This window comes from Martes martes, assembly GCF_963455335.1.
Source record: "Martes martes genome assembly, chromosome: 3".
NCBI lineage: Eukaryota > Metazoa > Chordata > Mammalia > Carnivora > Mustelidae > Martes > Martes martes.
The window spans coordinates 194,260,616-194,285,226 of NC_137890.1; the positions used below are offsets into that span (position 1 = coordinate 194,260,616).

General features: G+C 40.4%; 2 protein-coding genes across 2 annotated transcripts in view; both read left to right on the forward strand.

Annotated features, from left to right (window-relative positions):
• The window catches only part of LOC308339364 (collagen alpha-2(V) chain-like), a 97,048-nt gene extending 92,641 nt beyond the window's left edge, over positions 1 to 4,407 (forward strand). The window contains exons 14-16 of the mRNA XM_080797955.1: positions 714 to 758; positions 1,216 to 1,269; positions 4,244 to 4,407. Of these exons, the coding sequence (XP_080654081.1) occupies positions 714 to 758; positions 1,216 to 1,269; positions 4,244 to 4,390 (246 nt within the window). The 3' untranslated portion in view covers positions 4,391 to 4,407. The remainder of the gene's footprint in view (positions 1 to 713; positions 759 to 1,215; positions 1,270 to 4,243) is intronic.
• Positions 4,408 to 12,885: 8,478 nt separating this feature from the next.
• Positions 12,886 to 24,611, forward strand: part of LOC308340332 (uncharacterized protein) — a gene marked incomplete at its 5' end in the record, with an annotated part of 38,331 nt that continues 26,605 nt past the window's right edge. Inside the window, 10 exons of the mRNA XM_080799462.1 lie at positions 12,886 to 12,963; positions 13,806 to 13,904; positions 14,012 to 14,065; positions 14,172 to 14,225; positions 15,689 to 15,742; positions 16,463 to 16,516; positions 19,256 to 19,300; positions 19,637 to 19,735; positions 20,732 to 20,839; positions 21,208 to 21,261. Coding sequence (XP_080655588.1) covers positions 12,886 to 12,963; positions 13,806 to 13,904; positions 14,012 to 14,065; positions 14,172 to 14,225; positions 15,689 to 15,742; positions 16,463 to 16,516; positions 19,256 to 19,300; positions 19,637 to 19,735; positions 20,732 to 20,839; positions 21,208 to 21,261 — 699 coding nt within the window. The remainder of the gene's footprint in view (positions 12,964 to 13,805; positions 13,905 to 14,011; positions 14,066 to 14,171; positions 14,226 to 15,688; positions 15,743 to 16,462; positions 16,517 to 19,255; positions 19,301 to 19,636; positions 19,736 to 20,731; positions 20,840 to 21,207; positions 21,262 to 24,611) is intronic.

Here is a 24,611-nt window from a genome sequence, read left to right on the forward strand (position 1 = left end):
ATTCACCTGCTAATACACAGTCACTGTTTTTTCTTCTTTAAAAGTATCTGAAAGGTTTAGATAGTTTATTAGCTTCATTATTTAGTACCTTTTTGACTCCAGGGCCTTTTGGCCATTGTCTCTTCCCAAGATGTGTTTATGTTTCTAGACAAATAAAGAGACCATGAAAGAAGTACAGAGAACTTCTTAGTGGGAAGCATCATGAGATATATGAAAATACATACATACACTTGTGTGTGTGTGTATGAGTGTGTGTATATATGTAGGCATGATGTATGATTGTATGAATATATATGTGTGTGTGTATATATATGCTTTGTCTTTAATTATTTTATTTTTAAACTTCCTATAACAAATCTTAAAGGAATACTAGTCAATTTTAGCTTTGTAACGTTTTACTTGAGCTACAGTGTAATCAGACATAAACATATAATTGCTTTTTTAATACTAATTAATGTGAACAGATGTGATAGTTTCATCAATCTTGTTTACATCCTCACTTTTATTTTATAATTTTTTTCTATAGAAACTAAATTGCTATTGCACTTTAAGAAAAAGTAATACAACAGAATTTTGAGGTCCTTCATTTCAAGTACGTCTTCCAAATGCTCAGATTGAAAATACACTTTTAAAATGACATATACTTGGAAACAGTGATTTGAGTATCAGCTGTACATTTTTCACACTATAATGTAATCTCATTTTTGCTTTAGGGCGAAGCTGGCCCTACTGGTCCAATGGGTGCCATGGGTCCAATGGTATGTATCAATTTATTTCTTTGGGTTTTTTTTTTTTTTTTCGGTTTAGACTATATAAAGAGAAAGGAAACGACATGGAGAAAATACGTTAACTGATGACGTAATCTTGATTACTGGTTGATGGACAGCACATTCAGAAAATTGAATAGAAAAGACCTCTCGCGTTTCATTGTTCTTCTTAACCATTGGAGGCTCGCACTCTTTTTTTTTAGTTAGTGTTCAAATCAGGATTGTTGTAGATTTGGCCCATTATAGGTACATTAAGTGAAATCTATTTAGGTAAGAGGCAGTAGGTAATGTATCCCCACGGGCAGAGATCTTTTCATACCCAAAGTCGCCCCAGAAATACTCCCGTTTGTGGCCGATTCTAGTGAGTCTCCACTGAACTGAGTGATGTAGTCAAACTACTGTAGGATTCAAATAAATGCCAGAAGTGTTTTTTCTCTCTCATCCGTAGGGTCCGAGGGGAATGCCAGGAGAAAGAGGGAGGCTTGGGCCGCAGGGGGCTCCTGTAAGTATGTGTACTTCAATTCTCTCGAACGAACCGAATATTCTCTTTTAAATGAGAATATAGTACTGCTGCCTACTTTTTAGTTTGTCAGCTTTTATCCTTGCTTTTTATTCTGAAATAAATTTATGTTTACAGAAAAGTTGCAAAGGTAGCACAGAGAGTTCCTGTGCACCGTCTATGTAGTTTCTGTTAATGTTGACATCATATGTGACCACCGTACGTTTGTTGCCTACTTATATTAATACCAAAGTTAAGAAAATTATTAAAGACTTATAGCAGCATGGAATATGGTCCATGGAAAAAATATAAAATTCAGAATAGTAATAAAATTATGATAATCGGTGTCACTTATCAAGCAGCTATCATGTGCCAAGCATTCTTTATTTCATATTCATCACAATCCTTAAAGGTAAGTGCTGTGAGTGTACCCTTTTAAAGAGCTGAGTTTCCTGGTCATCTGTCTTTGATTTGTTTCCTTATTTTTTTAAATTTTGTTTATTCATGAGAGAGAGTGAGCGTGTGAGCCAGAGGGGAGGGGTACAGGGTGGGAGAACCAGGCTCCCCGATGAGCAGGGAGCCTGATGTGGGGCCTGAACCCAGGACCCTGAGATCATGACCTGCGCTGAAGGCAGAGGCTTAACCCATTGAGCCACCCAAGCGCCCCTGTGATTTATTTTACATGTATAGCTCGAGAAGTGCCTTTGCTGCCTGTACACCTTGAACCTGGTAGGAAGGGGCACGTTCCGTTGATTCTCTTCGCAGCCCCTTGAAGGTCAGGCCATACTTGCTAACGTTTCACCCTTGCAGTTCATCGTGTGCTTTAATTTGGACAATTAAGGACGGCACCAGCCTCTATTATTACGAGATCTTGTCATCCCCATTAATGTTAGAATCCCAGGTTTACAGCCTCCCCTGCTATGACCCCTAGCTACAGAAGACAGCCCCTTTAGTGTTTCTCAATAGTACCAAGTTCAGGGCCCTGGTTGTGCGGAAGTGAGGCCCTTGCTTATCCCTTTGGAGACAAAGTGTCTTCCGGAAACTTGAAACCACTGTAGGGTATAGTCGGCTGTTGCTCATCTGTCCTTACGTGGCACGTCTGGTCTCGCACGTTTGCTTCTCTGTGCTCTATTCTACCGTCTGCCAAGGCAGTTCTGACATTTCTACCTCACTCACTGCGGGACGCTGCCCTTTCTAAACCATCTCCCAGGTTAACAGCGTTTCTCAGAGTCTTTATCAGAGTGTTGAATGTGTATCGTGGGAGAGTATTTCCATATTATTAAACTTCTCCGCTTTCTGTCCTTTGCCTCACGATCTGGTACTCTCAGGACCTACTCCCACACATTCTCTGTTGGATTCTGCCTCTGCATGATGTAAAGGACCCGTAGCTCCTTTGGTGTGTATCTTCCCTCTTTTATCAGAAGCAGCTTTTCCTCAGCTCAGTTATTTTGTGACTCGATGCTGGTTATCGGTCTGGTGGCCGAGCAGCAGGGACAGGTGTTCATGGCAGTAGCATGTGTTGTCAGGTAAGATAGAGGCTTCCGCATTATCTTCAAGCGAGGAAGAATGAGCTGTTAATGGTGGGAACGGTGGGAATTTCCACAGACCCACAGACTTCAGAGTTGAGATTTCAAAGTTCTTAGGCTATCCCGGTGCCAAATTCCATTCCTTCCAATCAAGGGCCCTGACCATAGGGCATAACAGACTTTCGTGTTTTAGAATTCAACCTTCTCGAGAACTCTTGAAGCTTTATCAAGTCCTGGGCCCAATCTTCAGTTTTTTTCTTTCTTCAGATTGTAGAAGATTACAATATTTGAGAGTGCTTCCAAGGAGTCTTATACTGATGATACCTCACCCTTGTCCTTTCAGTGTTTCTCTCCCGTGTCTTCATTCCATGAGATCCATGCAATTCCATCAGCTTTATAATTGCTGTTTCTTCACGTCCTTTGCAAGTTCCTGAGCTGTTGTACCCACAGCCCTTTCTCTTACACTTTTGCCCCATCTCGGTTTGCCACTGGGACAATATTGATTGCTGCATCATCACAGGATGTCAAGAGCGAGTCATGCTTCATCTGTCACAAGCTGGTCAGTGGGGAATCCAGCCTTAAATCCCGTTTCCTAGTCTGCTTTCCTACACTCCTTCCGGTGACAACGGTATTAGCGTGTCAGGTCAGGTTTCCTAGGAAACAGCATCAGAGCAAAGACTTACATATAGGAAATTTATTGGGAAGTGTTCTCAGAAGCTACATTTGTGAAGAAGTGAATAAAAAGCAGGGCTTGTCACAGGGAGAATTTAAGCCGTATGGCAATTACAACAAAGACCTGAGAACTGTGGGGCTGGAATGGCTCGCCACTCTGGTCTTGAATGGGGGCCGATCCTTTGTACTACTGCGTTGCCTTAGGAGAGGCATAACCTCGGAGGGTTGCCCCCTCAGCCAAGGGCGGTGTGTGGGAGGGTCTTGACTGTGAGCGGTCAGCTTGCAGCAGTCCCAGCAGTGCTAGAGTGGCCGCTTCGGTGCTGAAGGACGACCGAGATGATCACCGTAGCATGCACTGCTGCTTACTTTCCTGTGTGTGTGTGTGTGTGTGTGTGCATCTTATTTTGTTACTGTTTTTACAAGGCGCGCATTCCTCCTCTGAGTTAATCTGCCTATTGGAAAGACTGAGGTGTACAAAATTTCATTGTCTCCGAGCTCCTTTGATTGAAAGTCATACACTCAAGGAAAAAGGATCATTTTAATCAGTTCCATTTTCTCAATCTTGATTTTTCTTGGTCATCGTTGTAAGGATAGATGTATTTATTCTACTTTATCAGTGTTGTACTCAGATATATTTTTATTGCTGTTTGAAGTTGTTGTCGGTTAACTTTCATATTTATTCTTCAGTTTTTAACATGGAAATTTTTATCCGACAAATGAATTATGAGCAAATACTGTAGAAAATGTCATTTTATCTTGTCTCTTTTGCTTCTAATTAGGGACAACGAGGTACACACGGTATGCCTGGGAAGCCTGGGCCGATGGTGAGCTGCACGACTTTCATCCTCATTCATTCACGTGCTGGTCTGCTGGCGCACTCACAAGCACGTGCAGAGCACGCACTGTATCCCAGACACCGGGAATAAAACGGTGATAAACACGCAGTACTTGTCTTTGGAAGTCTATCTTGTCTATCAAGGAAGAGAGATCTACTGATTAATGTTGTAGCATAGTGCTGTTCCTAAGGGCTGCGTTGTAGAGGGTAACTTGAAGTTCAAGTAAGGGAACCTTGCTGTACCTACACCTATAGTGAGATACAGATATTAAGAAAGACTTAAAGAGGAGAACTTTCAAGCTGAACCTTGAAAGACGAGATACAGGATGAGCAGGAATATAGCATGGTCTGTAGGATGGATAGATGAAAAAAACATGGTGAGTTCAGGGAAATTCGAGGATGGTAAATCAAATTTGAAATTATTGCCCCTTAGGATATTTCCTGCCTTGTTCTCCAAAAAGAGGAAACAAAAAGATAGGAGGAAAAAATAAGACTAGTTTAAAAGGGATTTTATGACTCCAAAATGGATGGAATCACATCACAGTCCTCAAAGAAGAATCGGGACGAGCTGGAATGGAATTCCTCTTACACTCGCTCATTTCCTCTCAATCTGGCCTTTGAATCCATGGCCTAGACTCTAAGCACGCCTCCCCAGATATGGGATCGTTACAAATGTCCATATATTGGCCTGAAAAAATATCACTCTTAAATACCCACATGATTCTTAAGCATCATTTTTATAAAGTGCAGTCCTAGATTTTGGTACAAAACCCAACTTTCTAAAAACTATATTCCTTGATTAGCACAAAGAAAGTGCATCTCTCAGGAAGCGATTGTTTCAATTTGTGTTTGTGACTGGCTTATTCTCTAATACACTACCACAAGTATTCAATACCACTGGACATACCTTTTAGCTCTATACCCTATCAATGTTGGAAGGTACTTATTATAAAATGACATCATCTTTGTGATTTGAAAGTACTCAGTGGATTATTCTTATGTGTCAACATACAGAATGTCGTCGAAGAATGAAAGATGACTCAATTAGATACCACGTCTGATCACTTTTCTGGTTTCTTTTAATAGGGTCCTCTTGGGATACCTGGATCATCTGGTTTTCCGGGAAATCCTGGGATGAAGGTAAAATGTTAATATATTTAGCTCTTGGTTACAAGAATTACTTGATTATATGAATGCTGAAGTGAGGAATGGCATTTCGTTAATTGTATGGAGGTTGCTTAACTAAGGAAAAAAACTAGAGCATTCTCAGCATCTATTGCAGTAGGGAAAAATAACTATAAAAATTGAAAAATGAGATCACTAAACAATGTGTTATTAAAAAAGAGTTATAACAATCATAATACCAACAATATCATCGAACAGTTGTAATATCAAAGAGTCTGTTGCGTTAGAACTCTAGTCTAGACAACTGTAACAGCTGCAGGGAATAAGAACTTAGTCTGAATTGGAAGTCTGTTCCTGGATACAGTGTCTGGCAGTAATAAACAGCAGAATGTTCTAAACAATAGGAGGTTAAAATAAATCAGAGGTTGTCGAAAGGCTGTTCTCTGACACAACGCTGGCCTCACTCCTCGCCCTGCCCCTACCATTTACGCCACCATTCGAGGACCAGGCAGGGAGGCTGCTTGGCTTTCCACGTGGGAACGGATTAAAGTATTCTGTTGGGATGACTTACATGTGTTGGGAGTCACAGTTTGTTCTTCCAGTATTTGGGATGATAGATTCAAGGATTAAAGTAGGAGGTTATTAAGACTATATTAGTTGAATTAGTGAATGCATTCCGAAAACTTCAGATGTTAAACAACACAATACCTGTGACTGCCTCTCACACCCAGCTTCCCCTTGGCAATAATTTCCTTCCTCCCAAAGAAGGGATTTGCTCACCGGATTCGTGACTGTGGCCGTGGCAATCACCTCACTTCTCTCAATCTTGTCTTCTCATGGAATTTTGGTGAAGGATAAGTGAGGCCCTCAGTGGAGGTCCAGGCTTCTTGTGGGGAGTGCTGCTCAACGGGCTTTGAACTGTTGTTTGGAACAAACAACAACCACGACAAAGTCCACGGCTGACACTTCAAATACTCTGAAGTGTGAGCATCATGAAGTCAAACTACTCTTCGGGCTCTCGCTGACGCCGTCTGTGTACTCTGTGCCCCAGAGGTGCGGCGGCTCTAAAACGATGCCGTACGTCATTCCACTCGCCAGCCCCTCCTTTCACTGAGAACTCGCTGTGCACTGGAGCTCCTGGGACCTTCCTGAGGTCCTCTCTGTTTCCGATCTGCTCCCCTAAACCCTAGTCCTGCTGCTACAGACTCTGGCCATGGAGGGCCAGTCCTCCCTATGCTCCCTGACCACAATATGCAAAATCCCTTCCCCCTGCCTGTGAGACCCTCCACCCTCCAACTGAGCTCTGGCCAGAGAGGATAGAAGACGCACAATGTCCGGGACTAGGACTTAGCAGAAAGTGGTTTCTGCTCCTAGGGGGGCATCAGCTAAGACCTCGTTAGAACCACAATTTATATAATAGTTTACTCTGCATATTTCCTTCTCCTCCTGGGGTTACTAGCCCTGGCTCTTGGCTATTGAAAACTGCTTAAAAAGTCATTTTGCAAAACTGTTTTTCTCAGAAATTCTTTGCCTATCCTTTCCCTTCCTCCCCAAACAAAACAATTCCTAGATCTTTGATTTTGGCCAGGATTTTCCTATACCTGTTAAATTCTTCCATGATCTCTGGTTTTCTGGATGAAGAACAAACTTCCATATCCACTTCTCTGTATTTCAGGGACTCAATAGGGATTTTGTGTGTTTTATTGGCACTAATGAACACCCTGAGGCTTAGATTTTTAGTTCTAAAATTCCAGGTTGAGGTCCCTCTAGGATTTGATCTATATAGGGACTTAATATATTGTATACGCAATATATTGTATATTGTATACTTTGGTTTAATATATTTAATATATTAAATATATTAATATATTGTATACTTTGGTTTAAATTTCAGATAAATAGAGAAAAATTTTTAGTATAGATATGACCCTAATATTACCTGGAACAAACTTATACTTAAATTATTTGTTATTTATCTGAATTAAAACTTAATTAGGCATCGGTACTTTTATTTACTATCTGGGTGTCTATCTTGGGTTGAAATAAGGGTGGCTATCAGGTAACCTTGACCCCTTGATGCTGCTGTTAATGCTGAGGACGTCATCACACGCGGAAGGGTAGGAAAGTGAGCCCACTCCTTAAGCTAGGTTAGGCACACATCCCTTGTAAACCAATTTGTGCTCACGACCCCTTTAAATACTAGAGTGTAAGATGTAAAGCTCCAAATAAGCAATGAACTTTGAACCACACCACATTTATATTTTTCTTAAATTAACATGTCTTTTGTACCCCGCTAGGGAGAAGCAGGTCCTACTGGAGCAAGAGGCCCCGAAGGTCCCCAGGGGCAAAGAGGTGAAACTGGGCCACCAGGTCCAGTGGGCTCTCAAGGTCTTCCCGTAAGTTCCCAGGACATCTAGGAGCGATGCTCTTAACAGAAAGCTCGACGTGTTTTATAACATCGGAATGAAGGAAATCTATTTTAATTTATCTTCTTTGAATTCTGAATGTTTGCAACTAATTAAAAAAAAATATTTCTCTTGTCAACTCTGCAAAATTTAATCTATTTTGTGGAAAAGGGAATTCATTATAAAAGTGAGTTTTATGATATAATGGTGGTTGATTTTTTACAATAATTTTCTGCCACTTTTTGAAATATGGGTAGACATCCGAAGAATACGGCTTAATGTCTTATAAACTTTTCATGTGTCCTTTAGGGCGTGGTAGGAACCGATGGGACACCTGGTGCCAAAGGCCCAACGGTAGGTGATTAACTGCATTCATGCCACGTGAAGCTCAAATGGACATAATCCTTTGGACGTTGACCATAGACTTCTGTGTGGATCTCTGCTCATCATGTCACTCTTTTCCTCTGTTAGGGCTCTCCTGGTACCTCTGGTCCTCCTGGCTTGTCAGGGCCCCCCGGATCTCCAGGACCTCAGGGTAGCACGGGACCTCCAGGAATTCGAGGCCAGCCGGTAACGTCCTCTAAAATAACAATCATCCGTTAGTATAATCCAGCTAAGATCACCAAGAAAAATAGCACTCGATGAGATGCAATGAAACATAGATTATGTGCCTTGTCTAAATGAGGCAACTGAAGATGGGAATCTTTGTAAAGTGGAAGCCAAATGTGGTTGTACAGGTTAGGGGTTTAAATTTAACGGAGAACATTACTGCCTTGTGTTGGATTGTAGTGTGTTTTTTATATAAAATAGTAAGGTCATGACTTTATGGTTAACCTCATAGAATCTTATCAGTAGTTGAATAATAACCATTATGGAAATATTTTTGCAAGCCAGTGTGAAGAAATGTGGAGGTTATCATGACAACGTGGTGAAAATTGGGTCCAACAGCTAATTCTTGAAGAGTGATCCTACCATGTTGTAAAATTATTTATTAGAAAAAATGTTATGATAATTGCATAAGAAATAAACACATTGCGAAGTTGTGCTTATTATATTTTTAGCTTGATATATAAAAATTAAAACTTTTCTTTTAGCACCAAACAAGTACTTTGAATTCTGTTCCAAGTAACTTAGTTATGCTAATAAATCCTTTTATATGTTGGTGACAGACGTATTAAAACATTAGTGTTGCTGATACTTCTCATTTGATTTTATCATGTTCTCAATTTAGCAATCTGTTTCCCACAAGTTTAACTGGTATTTAAAGACGCATATACACAAAACCCCAGAGCACTCCAAAGATGAAATGTCCTTTTTGAAGTTGTCAAACTGTCAATAAAGAGAACATAAATATAAAATTATTTTGATTCTGGGTAAATAAGTCTATTTCCTAAAATAAACCTGGAATAGATTTATCTGTAGACATTATTACTGTTAGTTCTAATTTTCGTTAGCAAATTGCAATAATTGAATAATTCTAAGTGTTCTAGTATGCATGATAAAACAAGCAAAATTTTAAAAGTAAGTCTCTTAAAGACCACTGTAAAATAGAGAAACTGCTACCTAATTATACTACGTTTTATAAAATTTCACATACATTCTACAAGATTTGCAAAATTTAAAAAATGGTAATACAGACTCAGCTGTGGAAAGTTTTCAAGGCCCACTTTAATTAATTAAAGCAGATGGGACTGGCTAACTGTCCTGGTTCTCATAACTATTCATACTTTTATTTTAGGGTGATCCAGGAGTTCCAGGTTTTAAAGGAGAAGCTGGCCCAAAAGGCGAACCAGTAAGGCTTCATTTTTTTCCTGAAATGATAAGAAAAGCGTGAATGTTGTCCAGGAGTTCACAGATCAAGTGCTCAAGTATTTCAAATAATAACAATAAGGAATATACCCTTGGATGGAAACAGTTTAATATGGTTTTAAATTTGTAACTGACTTCATTAAATGAAGCTTTTGACTCTAACTCCCTTGGACTCTGGCTCTTTCTGAAAACTTCCTTCTGTTTTTAACAGGGGCCGCATGGGATTCAGGGTCCAATAGGCCCAGCTGGTGAAGAAGGAAAAAGAGGTCCCCGAGGTGATCCCGGAACAGTCGGTCCTCCAGGCCCAATGGGAGAAAGGGTAAAATTTGAATAATAAAATAAATTCTTAGGGTTGCGGGGGAATTACATGGGTAAGTTTTGAGTCAGTAAGGAAAGCTCGAACAGTTAAAAGAAATGCTTGTAAGTGCATTGAACAGTTCGGTATGGTTGTCTGTGAATTCAAGGAGGCAACTGTTTAATTATTGCTCATCTATTCATTCAACTAATCCTGATGGAACAACTACATTGTGCCCGTTTGATATATTGGCGTGTAGTTGATATATTGCTACTCAGTGAAAAAGACGGCTGTGGCGCCAGCCTCACGTGGGGGCCAGTAAACAATAGTTTATTCCAATGGGGAGGTAAACAGTAAACAAGTCGACAGGCAAACAAAAATGTAATTCTATGCTTTACTAAATACTGTGTACACTGGGAAATAGCAGGTGACGTGGTAGAGAGCAACTGTGAGCATGCGACAGTACGTAACACTAGATTAGGTCTTCAGGAAGGGTCCTTTGGGGAGATGACAATTTAGCTGACACCTGAAGGTGCGGATGAGCCAGCAGGAGGGCTTGGGAGAAAGAACGTTGTCAGCAGAGGAACCAGGAAATCCTAAACCGCCAGGCCAGGAGGGCTGGTGATTGTAGAGATTAGAAGAGTTTGCTGTGACTGGAGTAAGATGAAGCAGGTCCAAAAGGGACGACGACGTTATCGCGTTACATGTACAGAGACTTTCAGAGGATGAAAAGTTCTTCACACAGAAGACAACGACAAACGCCGTTCCCATTGACACTTTGATGGTGGTAGACGGTGCTCATATCTCGATGACAGTTTTCCTCCATGTGTAATTTTACAGCGAATTGTTAGTAGAGTTCTGAATTTGAATAACTTTTAGCTCAGTACTTGTATATTCTCCAAAATTTAAAATTTCTTTCCACGTACTCAGGTTTTTGTTTTTGTTTTTTTCCTCTTATACTTATCTACTGTCATGTTGGGTTGATCACGGCTCCTAAAACCTTATAATACTAAAAATAAAAGTTACCCACTGGTTATACATCTCAAGAACATCAACAATAATTAAGAATCACCTGTTGGTCATTTGCAGGGTGCTCCTGGCAATCGTGGTTTTCCGGGCTCTGATGGTTTACCTGGACCAAAGGTGAGGTTATCCCATCAATGGTGACACCCATGTGGCTGGTGCAACATGATGACAATGATGCCATTGTCCAGAGTAGCAATCTAGCTTGGGTCCACGTGGGTACAGATCCAGAAAGGAGTCAAACACAGATGTCAAGCCTTATGTCAAATCCCCCCTGTGGAGGGCTAGTTTCTGTATTGTAGAGGGCTAGGAAGAAGGATAATGGTTGGAAGTATGTAGAAGTTTCTTTTCAGACTTTCTCGGGACGGTGCTGAGAAGAAAAGGTCACACACCTTTCCTTTAGCTGATATAGAGACTTTTTCCTCTATCTAGAAATTCAGACTCTAAAGTTTTGGTGTTTTTTTCCCAACTCTAGATTATCGGAGTGGTAATTGAAATATAATTTTCTTTAGCTAATGGTGAAAATCACTCTTCTTTAATAAAGACAAATGAGAACAGAATATGTAGTGATACTTTTTGTAACTTTGTAACTACTTGACAAATTATTCGTATGGTATGCTAGTGCTTTGATTTGTAAAACATAAATTTCGCATTTCTTTCCTTTTATTTTCCTGCATTGTTTCTTTTTTTTCTGATACATTCTGCTTTGCATTGGAACAGGGGGCTCAAGGAGAGAGGGGTCCTGTTGGTTCTTCTGGACCTAAAGGAGGTCAAGGGGACCCAGGACGGCCAGGTGAACCTGGGCTGCCGGGTGCTCGGGTAAGAACCCAGCCATTTGCTACATCGACCCAAGAGAACTGCTCCTCAGAGCTCAGCAAAGGGGCTGGTCTTGACAAGTGGGAGCATGTCTTTGTTTTTACGATTTTGACCTGATTCACTATTTTTTAAAATACTGGTTTGTTATTTTTCATGTATAGAAAATATAGTCATTTCTAGTCTCCCTTTCTCAAAGGAGTGTGCATTCATCATTTGCCCCTTGACATGAAAGAAAAACCCTGTTTATCAATATTTACTTTTTCTTTACCTGCTGACAAATAAGTTATTTGGCTTTTGGCGGAGAGAATTCCTGATAAATTTGTTTTTGACCAAATGTCACTTGAAAATTCATTTGGACTGTGAAATTCCTCTCATATTCCATTGTCAGCAGTGCTCCTCAAAGAGAAGGGAATTATACAAAAAGTTGTTGGATGGAAATATACATTGGGCTCCACATAAACCTTGAACCCAGTCTTCAAGATATGAGTAAAAGTCTATGATCGCCCTTCCTCCTCCTACGTGGGAAACCGACATTCTCCTAGAAATTCTTCCCTGGGTACCTGATAGAGTTGGGACGCCATCTGAGTGAGCAGTCAACGCTGCTTAGAGTAAACATGACCCCTGAGTGTCGACCACATTTGGACTGGGAGGACCATGAATTATAAAAACCTAGTGGGAGGCATAGCTTGGGGTGTCCTGAGTGTAGAGTAACTAGGCCTGAGTTTGGCATGACTGGTGAGGCTCCCCTTGCCGGGATCAGTATACCGTGTTCAAGGCGCTGTTACAAATGCTGGTTAAGTGACATTTCTAAGCCAGAGTGCCTCCTGCGCCCACTGTGTAGACTCCTTTCCTCACGTGTGACCTCTCCACTGTGGGAGGCTGTGCCGTGAGGGCTCCCCCGGTGAAGAGCCCCACGTGGTGCTGCCTGTGGGCGCGCTGTGCGTCTGCCCTGTGTCCTTCCAGAGCCCCGCTGGCCAAGGCCCATGCCCGGCCTGTGAGTTCGCCTAGAGAAGGCCACTGAGAATGGGCGTTGCACAGTGGAACTGGGTCCTTTGAACACGGTGCTAGTTTTACTCTCGCGACTCTTGACCTCAGTTGCGAGTCAGCGACAACATGACGAATGCTTTTAATTTTCAGGGTCTGACAGGAAATCCTGGAGTTCAAGGTCCTGAAGGAAAACTTGGGCCTTTGGTAAGTAATTTACGTAAAACTCCTGAGGGGGCCTGGCTGGCTCAGTCGTTTAAGCATCTAGCTCTTGATTTCAGCTCAGGTTTTGATCTCAGGGTCATGAGTTCAAGCCCCATGTGGAGCCTACTAAAAATAAAAAAAAAAAAAGTCCATAATCCTCAGTATTTCTCAATAGACCTACAACTTAAACGATAAGATGTTTGTTTGTTTGAGGTCAATGTTTTTAATCAGGGGGATGCTGATGATACAGACATGTTTAAAATGCTGGAGCAAATTCACAGGATCTTGATATTTTAAAATTCACCAGAAACTGATCAAATTTAATTGATACCAATGTTTGAGATTGAAATTACTTCTCTAACATCAGCGGAAGAAGTTGAAATTATGTATTCCTCCAGCCTTGGTCAAATTTGTCTATTAGAAACATTCTTACTTCTTGATATCCTCCCAATTGTATAGGTTTAAGAGATAGGTAGGTCTGACTTTTGACAGCTCATATACTCTGGGCCCTTCCTTTATACCAAAAATGTGAAAAAGAAGTACCAAATTTTCATTACCACAAGCTAGAGTAAATTAAAGAACAATAAAAATTTTTCCCTGTGAGAATGAGAGTGGAAGGAGCTGTGAAGTTGAGGTTTGTGTACAGAAAAAGAGTGAAATCTCTGTTCTCAATACTCAAAATACTTCAGCAGGTTTTTTTTAAACACTCAACTATTCTGATTCACTAAGTAAAGGGTGAAGGATAATTTAAAACGTTATGTAACTTTTATAAGTACGGAAAGACAAGTGATGACTATTTAGAGAGAATTTATATAAAACTTACTTTGCTTCTGTCAACTTCGTAGGGTGCCCCTGGGGAGGACGGCCGGCCGGGTCCTCCGGGCTCCATCGGAATCAGAGGCCAGCCCGGCAGCATGGGCCTCCCAGGCCCCAAAGGTAGCAGTGTGAGTACACGTAGGACGGGTTTGCTATCTCAGCACGATCCTCACTTCAAGCAGCCATGTTTTGAGCAAATTGATTGATGTTTAAATGGTTTCTAATTTCTCTTTAGGGTGACCCTGGAAAACCTGGAGAGGCAGGAAATGCTGGTGTTCCTGGGCAGAGGGTAAGTATACATTTTCTGCCAAAGGGGGGAAATATATGTGTATATATATGAAATTATCCAAATGTCTCGTGGCCCCACTTTACATATGATCTCTGTGTGATACTAGGGAGCTCCTGGAAAAGACGGCGAAGTCGGTCCTTCTGGTCCTGTGGGCCCCCCGGTAGGTGATCTTTCCACGAGAATGTATTCCCATTGCATTTTTCATGTTTGTCTAAGACTTTACTTATGAGTAACTTTCAGAGGAAGTAAGTAAGAAAGGGCAGGATTAAAGAATTTCAGTTATAATCTTTCGCTTCGATTCCCGTGTGGGTACCTTCTGCCTTTTTAAATGGAGTGATTGGACTTTTCGTTTTAAACATCTTTAAAATGTTGATGGTAAAACCTACCTCATCATCTTTTAAGTGTTGAAGAATGTGTCAACTGCGTGAAATCGGTTTGACAAATGTTTTGACAAATTTTTGACAAATATTTTGTACTTTTATTGATAATATTTAAGTACTGAGTTATACCTATATTCTTCTAATGATATCTTATAGGAATTTACTTAAGCTGACTTTTTTTTGAGGACTAAAAAATGAAAACTTTTTATCCTTTGAGGTATATTTGCATCCTAGTATTCTAAAATTAAATATTTGTAGAAATATTTTGGCATATTTATTTGTCTGTGATGGGGCTATTTGAATATCTTTCTTAAATGTTAGCTTTGCTTTCTTCAGTTGTCCTAGTGTTGAGAGCTTGATTAATATTTTTTATGACACTGAGAAATAAATTGGAATATTGGAATAGAGATAGAGGTTTCCCCCATTATCTGAAAGTAGAGTGTTCCCATGAAAACTTTTATAAGCTGAAATGGTATAAAGCCAAAAAAGCAATTATCGTTAGTTTATATGGAAATTTTTCTTAAAATTCCCAGACTCCATAAAGAGCCTCTCCTAGGCTTTCTAATACCTTAGGACATATCTTGCCCTAACAGATGCACAAATAAATGTAGATGAAACGCAGATGCTCACAGACGCAGTTCCGCGCTATGGCGGCTTGATGTCGAGGTGCTGAGCGTGGTTCTCCAGGCAGGAGCTCGTGGGGGCCGCTCTCGCTGACAGAGGCGCACTGCCTCTGTGACTGCTCACAGCCAAACAAATGCTGAATGCTTTTTTTGCTTTTCGCCTTTTTCCATAAAAGCAAAAATTCTCTTCGGACTTCTTTCCGTTAACAGAAGTCTAATACAGATCTTCCATAAAAGTGAAGCACGAACTTTGGAAAAGCAGGAGATACTTGTATTGCCTGCTTAGATTAGATATGTGAAAGTAATGAACTTTTCCAGGTTCAACTTTTCCAGTTTCCCTACCCAATTTTATGGTTGGCTCTAGACATTTTACGTTTGGATCAAAAAATTAACATATGTCGTCAGTGTCTTTGTCAACTTTAGAAGATACTTTCTCAACAGCATGGACTTCCAACAACACCATTCAACTACTTCATTATAATGCTAGCTCGTGATCTGGCTAGAATGAAAACATGTGATTAGAAAAAAGGCAAATATCAACACTTGTAGTAGGTCACATACACCAGAAGCAGGTATGAAGATTGGACTCTACTCATGACTTTCTTTCCTTCACGACTTAGGGTCTAGCTGGGGAGAGAGGAGAACAGGGACCTCCGGGTCCCACTGGCTTTCAGGTAGGCACAAATCCACTTTCCATGTTTTCTACCATTAATTAAACTGCTTTTTTAAAATATGAAAAGATATGGTCAAATGATGTGAAATTCCACAATTTTCAAAAAAGTCATTCTTCTTTTAGTAAATAAATAAAATGGATAAAACCCAACATTTCTGTTCAAAGAGAAGGAACAGACTTCCCCCGAAAAACTGATCAAAATCTAAAACTGTTCACAAATTAAAAATTATGAGATATTTTTGATAAGTTTTATTGAATAATTTTAAGGTTGATTTAGTTTTATAGACACAATGTCTTAAAATTTTTGTTGAATAAATTTTCATGATTTATCCAAATATATTGTATGGGATATTAATAATGGATAATCATAATTTGATTGAAAAGAAACTTTCAGGAGTGACTTTCAGTACTATACTAGCAACCTAAAATATTGCTTTCAGACCCATAAAAACTTGACAAACTTTAAGAATCTCCCTTTAGATTCTTATCTTTTTTCTTCTTAAGTGTGTCCAAATGAAAATCTAAACCTATAAACCGACCGTTGCTGCATTATGATATAAGATAGAGTTTTCTTATTCTGTTTTCCTTGTCTTTAAACAATATCTTTTGCTTGAACGTATACTCATGGAACCTCCATGAATTATAAAAGGTAAATTGTGAACACTAGTGACCTATTAAACTTTGACAAATTCACAATTTTATTTTCTTCCTTTTTCTTTAGGGGCTTCCTGGTCCTCCAGGGCCTCCTGGGGAAGGTGGAAAGCCAGGTGATCAGGTACGTTTATTTAAAATAATAATAATAATAATAATAGCAATAATAAAAATTGCTGGCCCATAATATCACTTATTATTATATTTGAAGTTCTGTTCTGGTTTGCTTTATAAATGTAATCTCTTTTAATCCTCAAAACAACCCTATACCTCTAGGTACTATGTGATGCCTGTTTTTCAGATGAGGAAAATGAGGCACAGAGATGTTAGGTGACTTTCCAAAGTGACACAGCGGCTATAACTTGTGACTACTGGCAGTTGCTTCCCAAGACTGTGTTTGTAATCGCTAGAGATGTATCTTCTCATAACAACCGAGTTTTACTTCAAGCTTTATAATTCTATTATTTTACCAGGACATCAGTTAATCTATTTTTCTGTGAGTGATTCATTCATTCATTCAACCATTCAGCAGGTATTTGCTGGGTAATATGAGCTTAGGTGTCTTGAGCTCTGGCCCTAACGAATTGAACCAGATGGACATGAACTTTACACTACATCACAGCAGGAGATAGAGAGTTTCTGGGGAGGTACTATGTGTGTGGAAACATAGAAGATACACCAAATTCAGACTTGGGGGTTTAGGAAAAGTTTCCCAGGCAAAGTAATATCTTTTATGAGTAAAGGGGGAGGAAGGAAGGGAAATGAGTGCAGCAGGTGCAAAGGTTTTGCTGGTCAAATGAAGACACTGAAAAGGTTAAGTCAGGAATGCAGAGAATAAATTTGCGTGGCGGGGGGGCTGGACGGTAAATCCGGAGCCAGATTATGGGAAGTCTGACTTTGAATGCAGTTTTTTCGGATTCTCCTAATGGGAGGTGATGAAGGGCCTTAAGCAGGGAGTAGTGTCACTAGATTTGAGTTTTTGGAAGATCCCACCAAAAGGAGGACAGTACATTGCAGGGGATAAAACTGGAGGCCCCTTTGATACGGTTTTCGTTTTGTTTCGTTTTTTTAGTAAAAGGCAAGGCTTATTTGAGCAACTGACATAAGAGGTGGGTCACTAAGTCACTAGCAGCAGCGATGTCCTCGTGTGACTGCCACCAGCCTGTGGCTGCTGCTACGTGCAGAGGAAATGCTAGCCTCCGTTCTGGAGGGTGTGACGTTACTGTCCCAGGACAGCACACGCTTCCTCGTGTCTCCCTTCCCCTGCATCATCCTGGGTCGGGGATGGAGGATAGACACTGATGGCTCTGAAGGGAAGATACATATCCACGTGCCTGAGAGAACTCTCCTATGACACTAGTGGAAATTTCTCATGATGGGGGATTACCACGGAAGCAAACATACTGCATATATTGAGATTAGCATTTGTGGTTTTGTAAACATAGAGGGTAGTGGTTTTAGTAACCATAGGTATCTGTTCTCATCCAAACTATCAGACATGGGGTACTTTGTCCAAAATATAGTGCACTATCTGCCACAAAATTGCAAGCCATATCATATTTAGAAGTTGCAAGATGTACCATTACTTAAACGTTACTACAAAACAACACATAATGCTGATTAAGCTACCACAATGTTTTCTATGAGATAAAATATTATTGGAAGAACTCCCAGATGTGTTTGTACTTTGGTTTTCTTTTAAACCGCATATTGCCCATTAGCATACATAAAAAGGAAAATAAGAGATAAATAATTTGATTAAATTTTTCTTAAAACTTCACATTGAGGACCAACCCAACTTCTTTTTTTTTTTTTAAAGATTTTATTTATTTATTTGATAGAGATCACAAGTAGGCAGAGAGGCAGGCAGAGAGAGAGAGAGAGAGAGAGAGGAGGAAGCAGGCTCCCCGCAGAGCAAAAAGCCCAATGCGGGACTCGATCCCAGGACCCTGAGATCACGACCCGAGCTGAAGGCAGAGGCTTAACCCACTGAGCCACCCAGGCGCCCGAGGACCAACCCAACTTCTAAATTAGTTTTCATCCCAGTCTGATGACCATGGCTTTCTACACAACAGCTTTCTTTGTCATTAGTTATTATTTTTAATCAAAGAGAGAGGTTTTGAACTTGTTGGCAAACTTTCTTTTAGTTAAGAACAGACTGAAACTTGTGACATAGTCATGACTACACTAGTTTGAACCCACAATTCCCAGGGGACTGTTGTCCATAGTGTATGGACAGTGAAAATATTTACTAAGTTGAGTCGAACCGGTTATGTTTTAGAAATCAGCTCCTTGTTGGTTTTTCTGTTTTCTCTATTAAATTTTTTTCATGGGGCGCCTGCGTGGCTCAGTTGGTTGAGCGACTGCCTTTGGCTCAGGTCATGATCCCGGACTTCCAGGATCGAGTCCCGCATTGGGCTCCTAGCTCCTTGGGGAGTCTGCTTCTCCCTCTGACCTTCTCCTCTCTCATGCTCTCTCTTTCATTCTCTCTCAAATAAATAAATAAAATCTAAAAGAAAAAAAAATCACATTAGGGAATAAAATTACTATATATTTTGTTGTCTCTAAAAAGACCAGTATGCTCTATTTGTGAGATAATGTTTTGCATGTCTTCATTGCCCAAAATCAAGCATTCAGCTTTAATAAACATTTTTTTCTAGAAAAATAATTTCCATCCAATGTATGGGATATCCCCTCATTTATAAAAGTATACACATTTTTCTTTCCTTATTATTATGGGTTTGTTCAAACCTCTAATAGTACATTAAAAGAAATTAGATATGTAGTATGGAAAGATTTCTAATAAATATCCAAAATTTAGCTTAAAGCAATTCTTGAAATTTTTAAAAATTATATCTTCTAGGGAGTTCCTGGAGATCCTGGAGCAGTTGGCCCATTAGGACCCAGAGTGAGTATTTTCTCTTTTGCCATTAACTTTGTTTCCATTGCCTTCAGTTTAAAAAAAAAAAAAAAAAAAAAAACTTTTATCATAAACTGAGCTTTATTTTAAGAATTAAAATTCTTTTCCTTGATGAAAATTAATCTTACAAGGAAATTCTATGCTGTGAAATAGCATGTTCTTACTTCAAGTTCATTTCTTATCACTAAATTAGAGAAATGAGCCTCAATAGTTGCTCGTTTCTCAGTTTTTCTGCAGTAGAAGCACTTTTGCAGATTTCCGGAAACATTTTTAACCCACTTTCACAACAGTCGCTGGTTGTTTGACATCCCCGTGTTGCACTAGGGAGAGCGCGGAAACCCGGGGGAGAGAGGAGAACCCGGAATAACGGGGCTGCCTGGTGAGAAGGGAATGGCTGGGGGCCACGGCCCGGACGGCCCCAAAGTAAGTATGGCGGGGAACGGGCGCTTCAGAATGTTCCAGGAGCTACGGCCCAATAAGCACATGCTGGAGCTAGAATGGGTTTCTCTTGCTGTTGCGAGAAGTTTCGATTATATAATTTCCTTCTTCAACAAGTATTTAATAAGCACTACTAGGCTTTTTCCTTGGCACTAAAGAGGCAGCTGAAATGAGGTCTCTTCCTTGTGACAGGATTTACGGTTTAGTGCACATAGTGATACGTTCTCATATGGAAACCCATTCCTAATATTTATTTACATAATTTGACTAGTGGCTTCCATTAATGAGCAGAGGCAATAAATTGGAATCCATATAACTTACAGAGATGTTCCTGATTACACACTCCAGTTTTTTTGTCTCATGTTCTTCTTACTAACCGTAAGAAAGTACGTCGTCTTAGAAATCTGAAAGTAAAATACATCATGAGGCAAAAATCAGTCCCGTTTCCTTTCGGAGCCATTTCAGGTTGGTAGAAGACGGGTGCTCAATTTCGGTATAAACAATTAAAGTAGAGTTTTTCATGGTCCTATAACATTAGATCCCTTACATTTTCAAGGTCCAGAGTGATTACCTAGGATCGGCTTCAATTTAATCACTTACTTAGCCTAGAGACAAGCTTAATAGCATGTCTTCGTTAGTGAGAGTGAAATACTGTCTAAAAGTAACGTCTCCTTCCTTTATCAAGACCCGCATGACGTTGTCAGAGAGAAAGGAAGGCAACCATCATTTGTATTTGACTTGATGCTCGATTTCCCCAAGGAAAAAAGTTGAAAACATAAACCAACGATTAGAAAGGCAAAGTCTTTTTGATTCCAAAAAATGAGCTCAGATACAATTTTCACAAATGAAAAATATAAACACTAAGTTGAACCATATGAAATTTCTGATATTCCACTCTTTTTGTCTTACCAGCAGAGAATTCTCATGTGGCTCAATCTTAATACCATATCGGTGAAGTTCCTTATTGTTGGTTCATTGTAGGGCAGTCCAGGACCATCAGGGACCCCCGGAGATACAGGCCCACCGGGACTTCAGGGTATGCCAGGAGAGAGAGGAATTGCAGGAACTCCAGGCCCAAAGGGTGACAGAGTAAGTCTCTGTTTTGTTTTGTTTTGTTTGTTTTGCTTTTTTTGTTTTGTTTTGTTTTAGTTCATTCATTTAGAGTTTCTAAATTCCTCCTGACATTTCTTCTTGGTCGGGCTTTTGCTTCTACCATTCTAAGTCACAAGTCAATCTTTTCTCCCTCCCTCCTTCTTTCTTTCTTTCTTTTTCTTTTTCTTTTTCTGTCTTTCAATATCTATATTTATTGAGAAAATACACAATGCCAGGCACTGTTCTAGGCTCAAGGGGATATAACTATGATCAAAAGAGATAAGCCCCTGCCCTCATGAAGCTTCCCCCCAAGTGAGAGAAGAAGACAATTAAATGAGTAAATGGCATTTTGTGTGTCTCCCCAGGGTGGCGTAGGAGAAAAGGGCGCTGAAGGGACAGCTGGAAACGACGGAGCAAGAGTAAGTGAAATCATCCCTTTCCCAGCCAAGCTGGGAATCAACACTGTCAGTATCACATGAATTTGCCTGAACTTTCCAAAATAAAGTTCATTGTGTTTCCGTATGGTCAGGATTTGGAAGGTGATCAATTTCGAGATTTGATGTTGATCAATCATGGATACTCCTTTTGCTTACTTTGAATCAGAACAAGCCAAAAAGTCGTCATGGTCGAGGGAATGAAACAGAACACATTTTCCCATGCACATGAGACAGTGCTTTAAGCAGTGGGGCTCTCTTTGTCTTTCTCCATCTTCTTTTTTATTTCATATACAATGTGTATTTTTGTTCACGTGTTGATCGACTGAGCTGTTCTAGACCTCACTGCGGGGCAGGCAAGGAGAGTTTTCACTCTTACCACACAATGAATCATTGTTAGTGCTTTCATCAATAAGGAGGATGAAGAAGTGAAATTTGAAGAAGATGGTTGACCCCAGGGCATTGTTTAATGTCATGTCAAAAGCTGACCTTTAACAAGGTTTCAGTTCTCAAACATACAATACATTTGCAATTCTAAGGAGAGACTGAATATAGTTTTTTAGACTTTAATGAAATTATTCTCTTGTGTAAGAGCAGATAGATACAGCTGCTCAGACATTCAACATTTCCTGAAATAATTCCTGATATTTGAGGAGTAGTTTCTGTTTCGGTGTGACAAGGTTTGCTGGCAGTTGTCATTGTGTGCCCTGGTAAGAGTGCTTGTACCATACAGAAAGAGCTGACGTGGAACCATCATTAATGCATTGATTCTGCACATTGAGCCTCTGTTGATGCCCTGATTATGTTAGCTTTTGATAAAGACAATAAAGTAAAAATAAAGAGAAGGTTTTGTCTGAGTGGTAATTATCCCCTTTTTTCTTTTTTTCTGAAAATCTACTTAACTTAGCAAATTATGAACATGAGCTGTTTCTTGCCTTGTAGTTAGCTCTAATATCTGATTCCATCTTTCAAGAAAGGTCTGAGTGAGTCTGACACACTTTGCTATCTTATGTCATCGACGGCCTGTAGTGTGTAGTGACGTAGTGCAGAGCCTTTTGAAGGAGTGCTGCATTGACAGTTTATTTTAAGGTGAAATCCAAAACACTATCTATTGTTCCTACAAACCAACTTTGAAAATGCAGTGTGATAGAAACAGGACTTGAGCAATGACTGCTTTATTTTCAGTAAGGACATTGCTTTAGGGAGGAAGCAGAGCAGACTGCTTGCTGTAATCTCACAGTAAAGGGAAAAAATGAGTAACATCTTTTCTCTGTAAGAAAAAAAAGGGGGGAATTTAATGAAGTGATCTTTATATTTAATCCAATTCTTTAAGGAAATATATTAGGTAAATTATTGGAAGAATAATGTTCCATTATAAATTTAGAGAATATATGGCCACAGTATTCTCATGTTCTTGTAAGAATATAAATTTAAGATGTCCTTTTTGTTCCTTAAGTTCCTTTCATACTACATACAAAGATTAAATGACAACAGAATATTTGGGCTGCCTACGAAGAGGCAATGTACAAATATCAGAAAGAAAACTTGTTCCAGAAAAGACTCCACTACAGTCCAAAGAGTGTGACCACATGTCAAGAAGGCCCAGTTCAAACCCTGACATGATCGCTCCCTCAGCTCTGAGCGCCAAGAACCCCACCTCGGTGTAGCTGGGTAGTCACACTCCCTGTAATCTTAGAAGAATGTAGAGAACTCAATGTTTTATCACAGTTTCACTTAAAAAAATAAATAAAGTGGAGGAGTCAAGATGGCGGAGAAGTAGCAGGCTGAGACGACATTGGGTAGCAGGAGATCAGCTAGACAGCTTATCTAACCATTGTGAACACCTACAAATCCAACGGGAAATCGAAGAGGAGAAGAGCAACAATTCTAGAAACAGAAAATCGATCACTTTCTGAAAGGTAGGACCTGCGGAGAAGTGAATCCAAAGCGATGGGAAGACAGACCGCAGAGGACGGGGCCAACTCCCGGCAAGCGGCGGAGCAATGGAGCACAAAATCAGGACTTTTAAAAGTCTGCTCCACGGAGGGACATCGCTCCAGAGGCTAAATCAGGGGGCAACCCAGGCGGGGTCAGTGTAACCCCAGGTCCCGCGGGGTCACAGAAGGACTGGGGGTGTCTGTGTGCCACAGAGCTCGCAGGTATTAGATCGGGGAAGCCGGCTACATTGACAAAACTGAGGAGTGAGCTCTCAGCCCGGGGATACCTTGTGCCAGTCGCAGGCTGGGTGGACTCAGAGCGCGGCTGGAGGCCACAGAGATGGAAGCAACTGGGCGCTTTTCTCCAAGTGCCAGCAATTGACTGCTTTCCTCCAGGCACGACCACAGCCCAGGGAGGCAGGGCGGTTGGGCGCTTTTCTCTGAGGGCGCACTGAGGAGCAGAACCACAAGCTCTTGGCTCCTCCGGGCCGGAGATTGGGAGGCCGCCATCTTCATTCCTGTCCTCCGGAACTCTACGGAAAGTGCTCAGGGAACAAAAGCTCCTGAAAGCAAACCCGAGCAGATTACTTAGCCAGGCCCCTGGCAAGGGCGGTGCCATTCTGCCTGCGGCAAAGACACTTGAGAATCACTACAACAGGCCCCTCCCCCAGAAGATCAACAAGAAACCCAGCCAAGACAAACTTCACTCACCAAGAACAGTGGAATTCCAGAGGAGGAGAAAGCAAATCTTATCTGGACAAAATGACAAGGCGGAAAAACTCACCACAAAAAAAAGAACAACAGGCAGTACCGAAGGCTGGGGACCTAATCAATACGGACATTGGTAATATGACAGATCTAGAGTTCAGAATGACGATTCTCAAGGTTCTAGCCAGGCTCGAAAAAGGCATAGAAGATATTAGAGAAACCCTCTCTGGAGAGATAAAAGCCCTTTCTAGAGAAATAAAGGAACTAAAATCTAACCAAGTTGAAATCAAAAAAGCTATTAATGAGATGCAATCAAAAATGGAAGCTCTCACTGCTAGGATAAATGAGGCAGAAGAAAGAATTAGTGACATAGAAGACCAAATGACAGAGAATAAAGAAGCTGAGCAAAAGAGAGACAAACAAATACTGGACCACGAGGAGAGAATTCGAGAGATAAGCGACACCATAAGATGACACAACATTAGAATAATTGGGATTCCAGAAGAAGAAGAAAGAGAGACGGGAGCAGAAGATATATTGGAGAGAATTATTGGAGAGAATTTCCCCAATATGGCAAAGGGAACAAATATCAAAATCCAGGAGATGCTAAGAATGCCCCTCAAAATCAATAAAAATAGGTCCACACCTTGTCACCTGATAGTAAAATTTACAAGTCTTAGTGACAAAGAG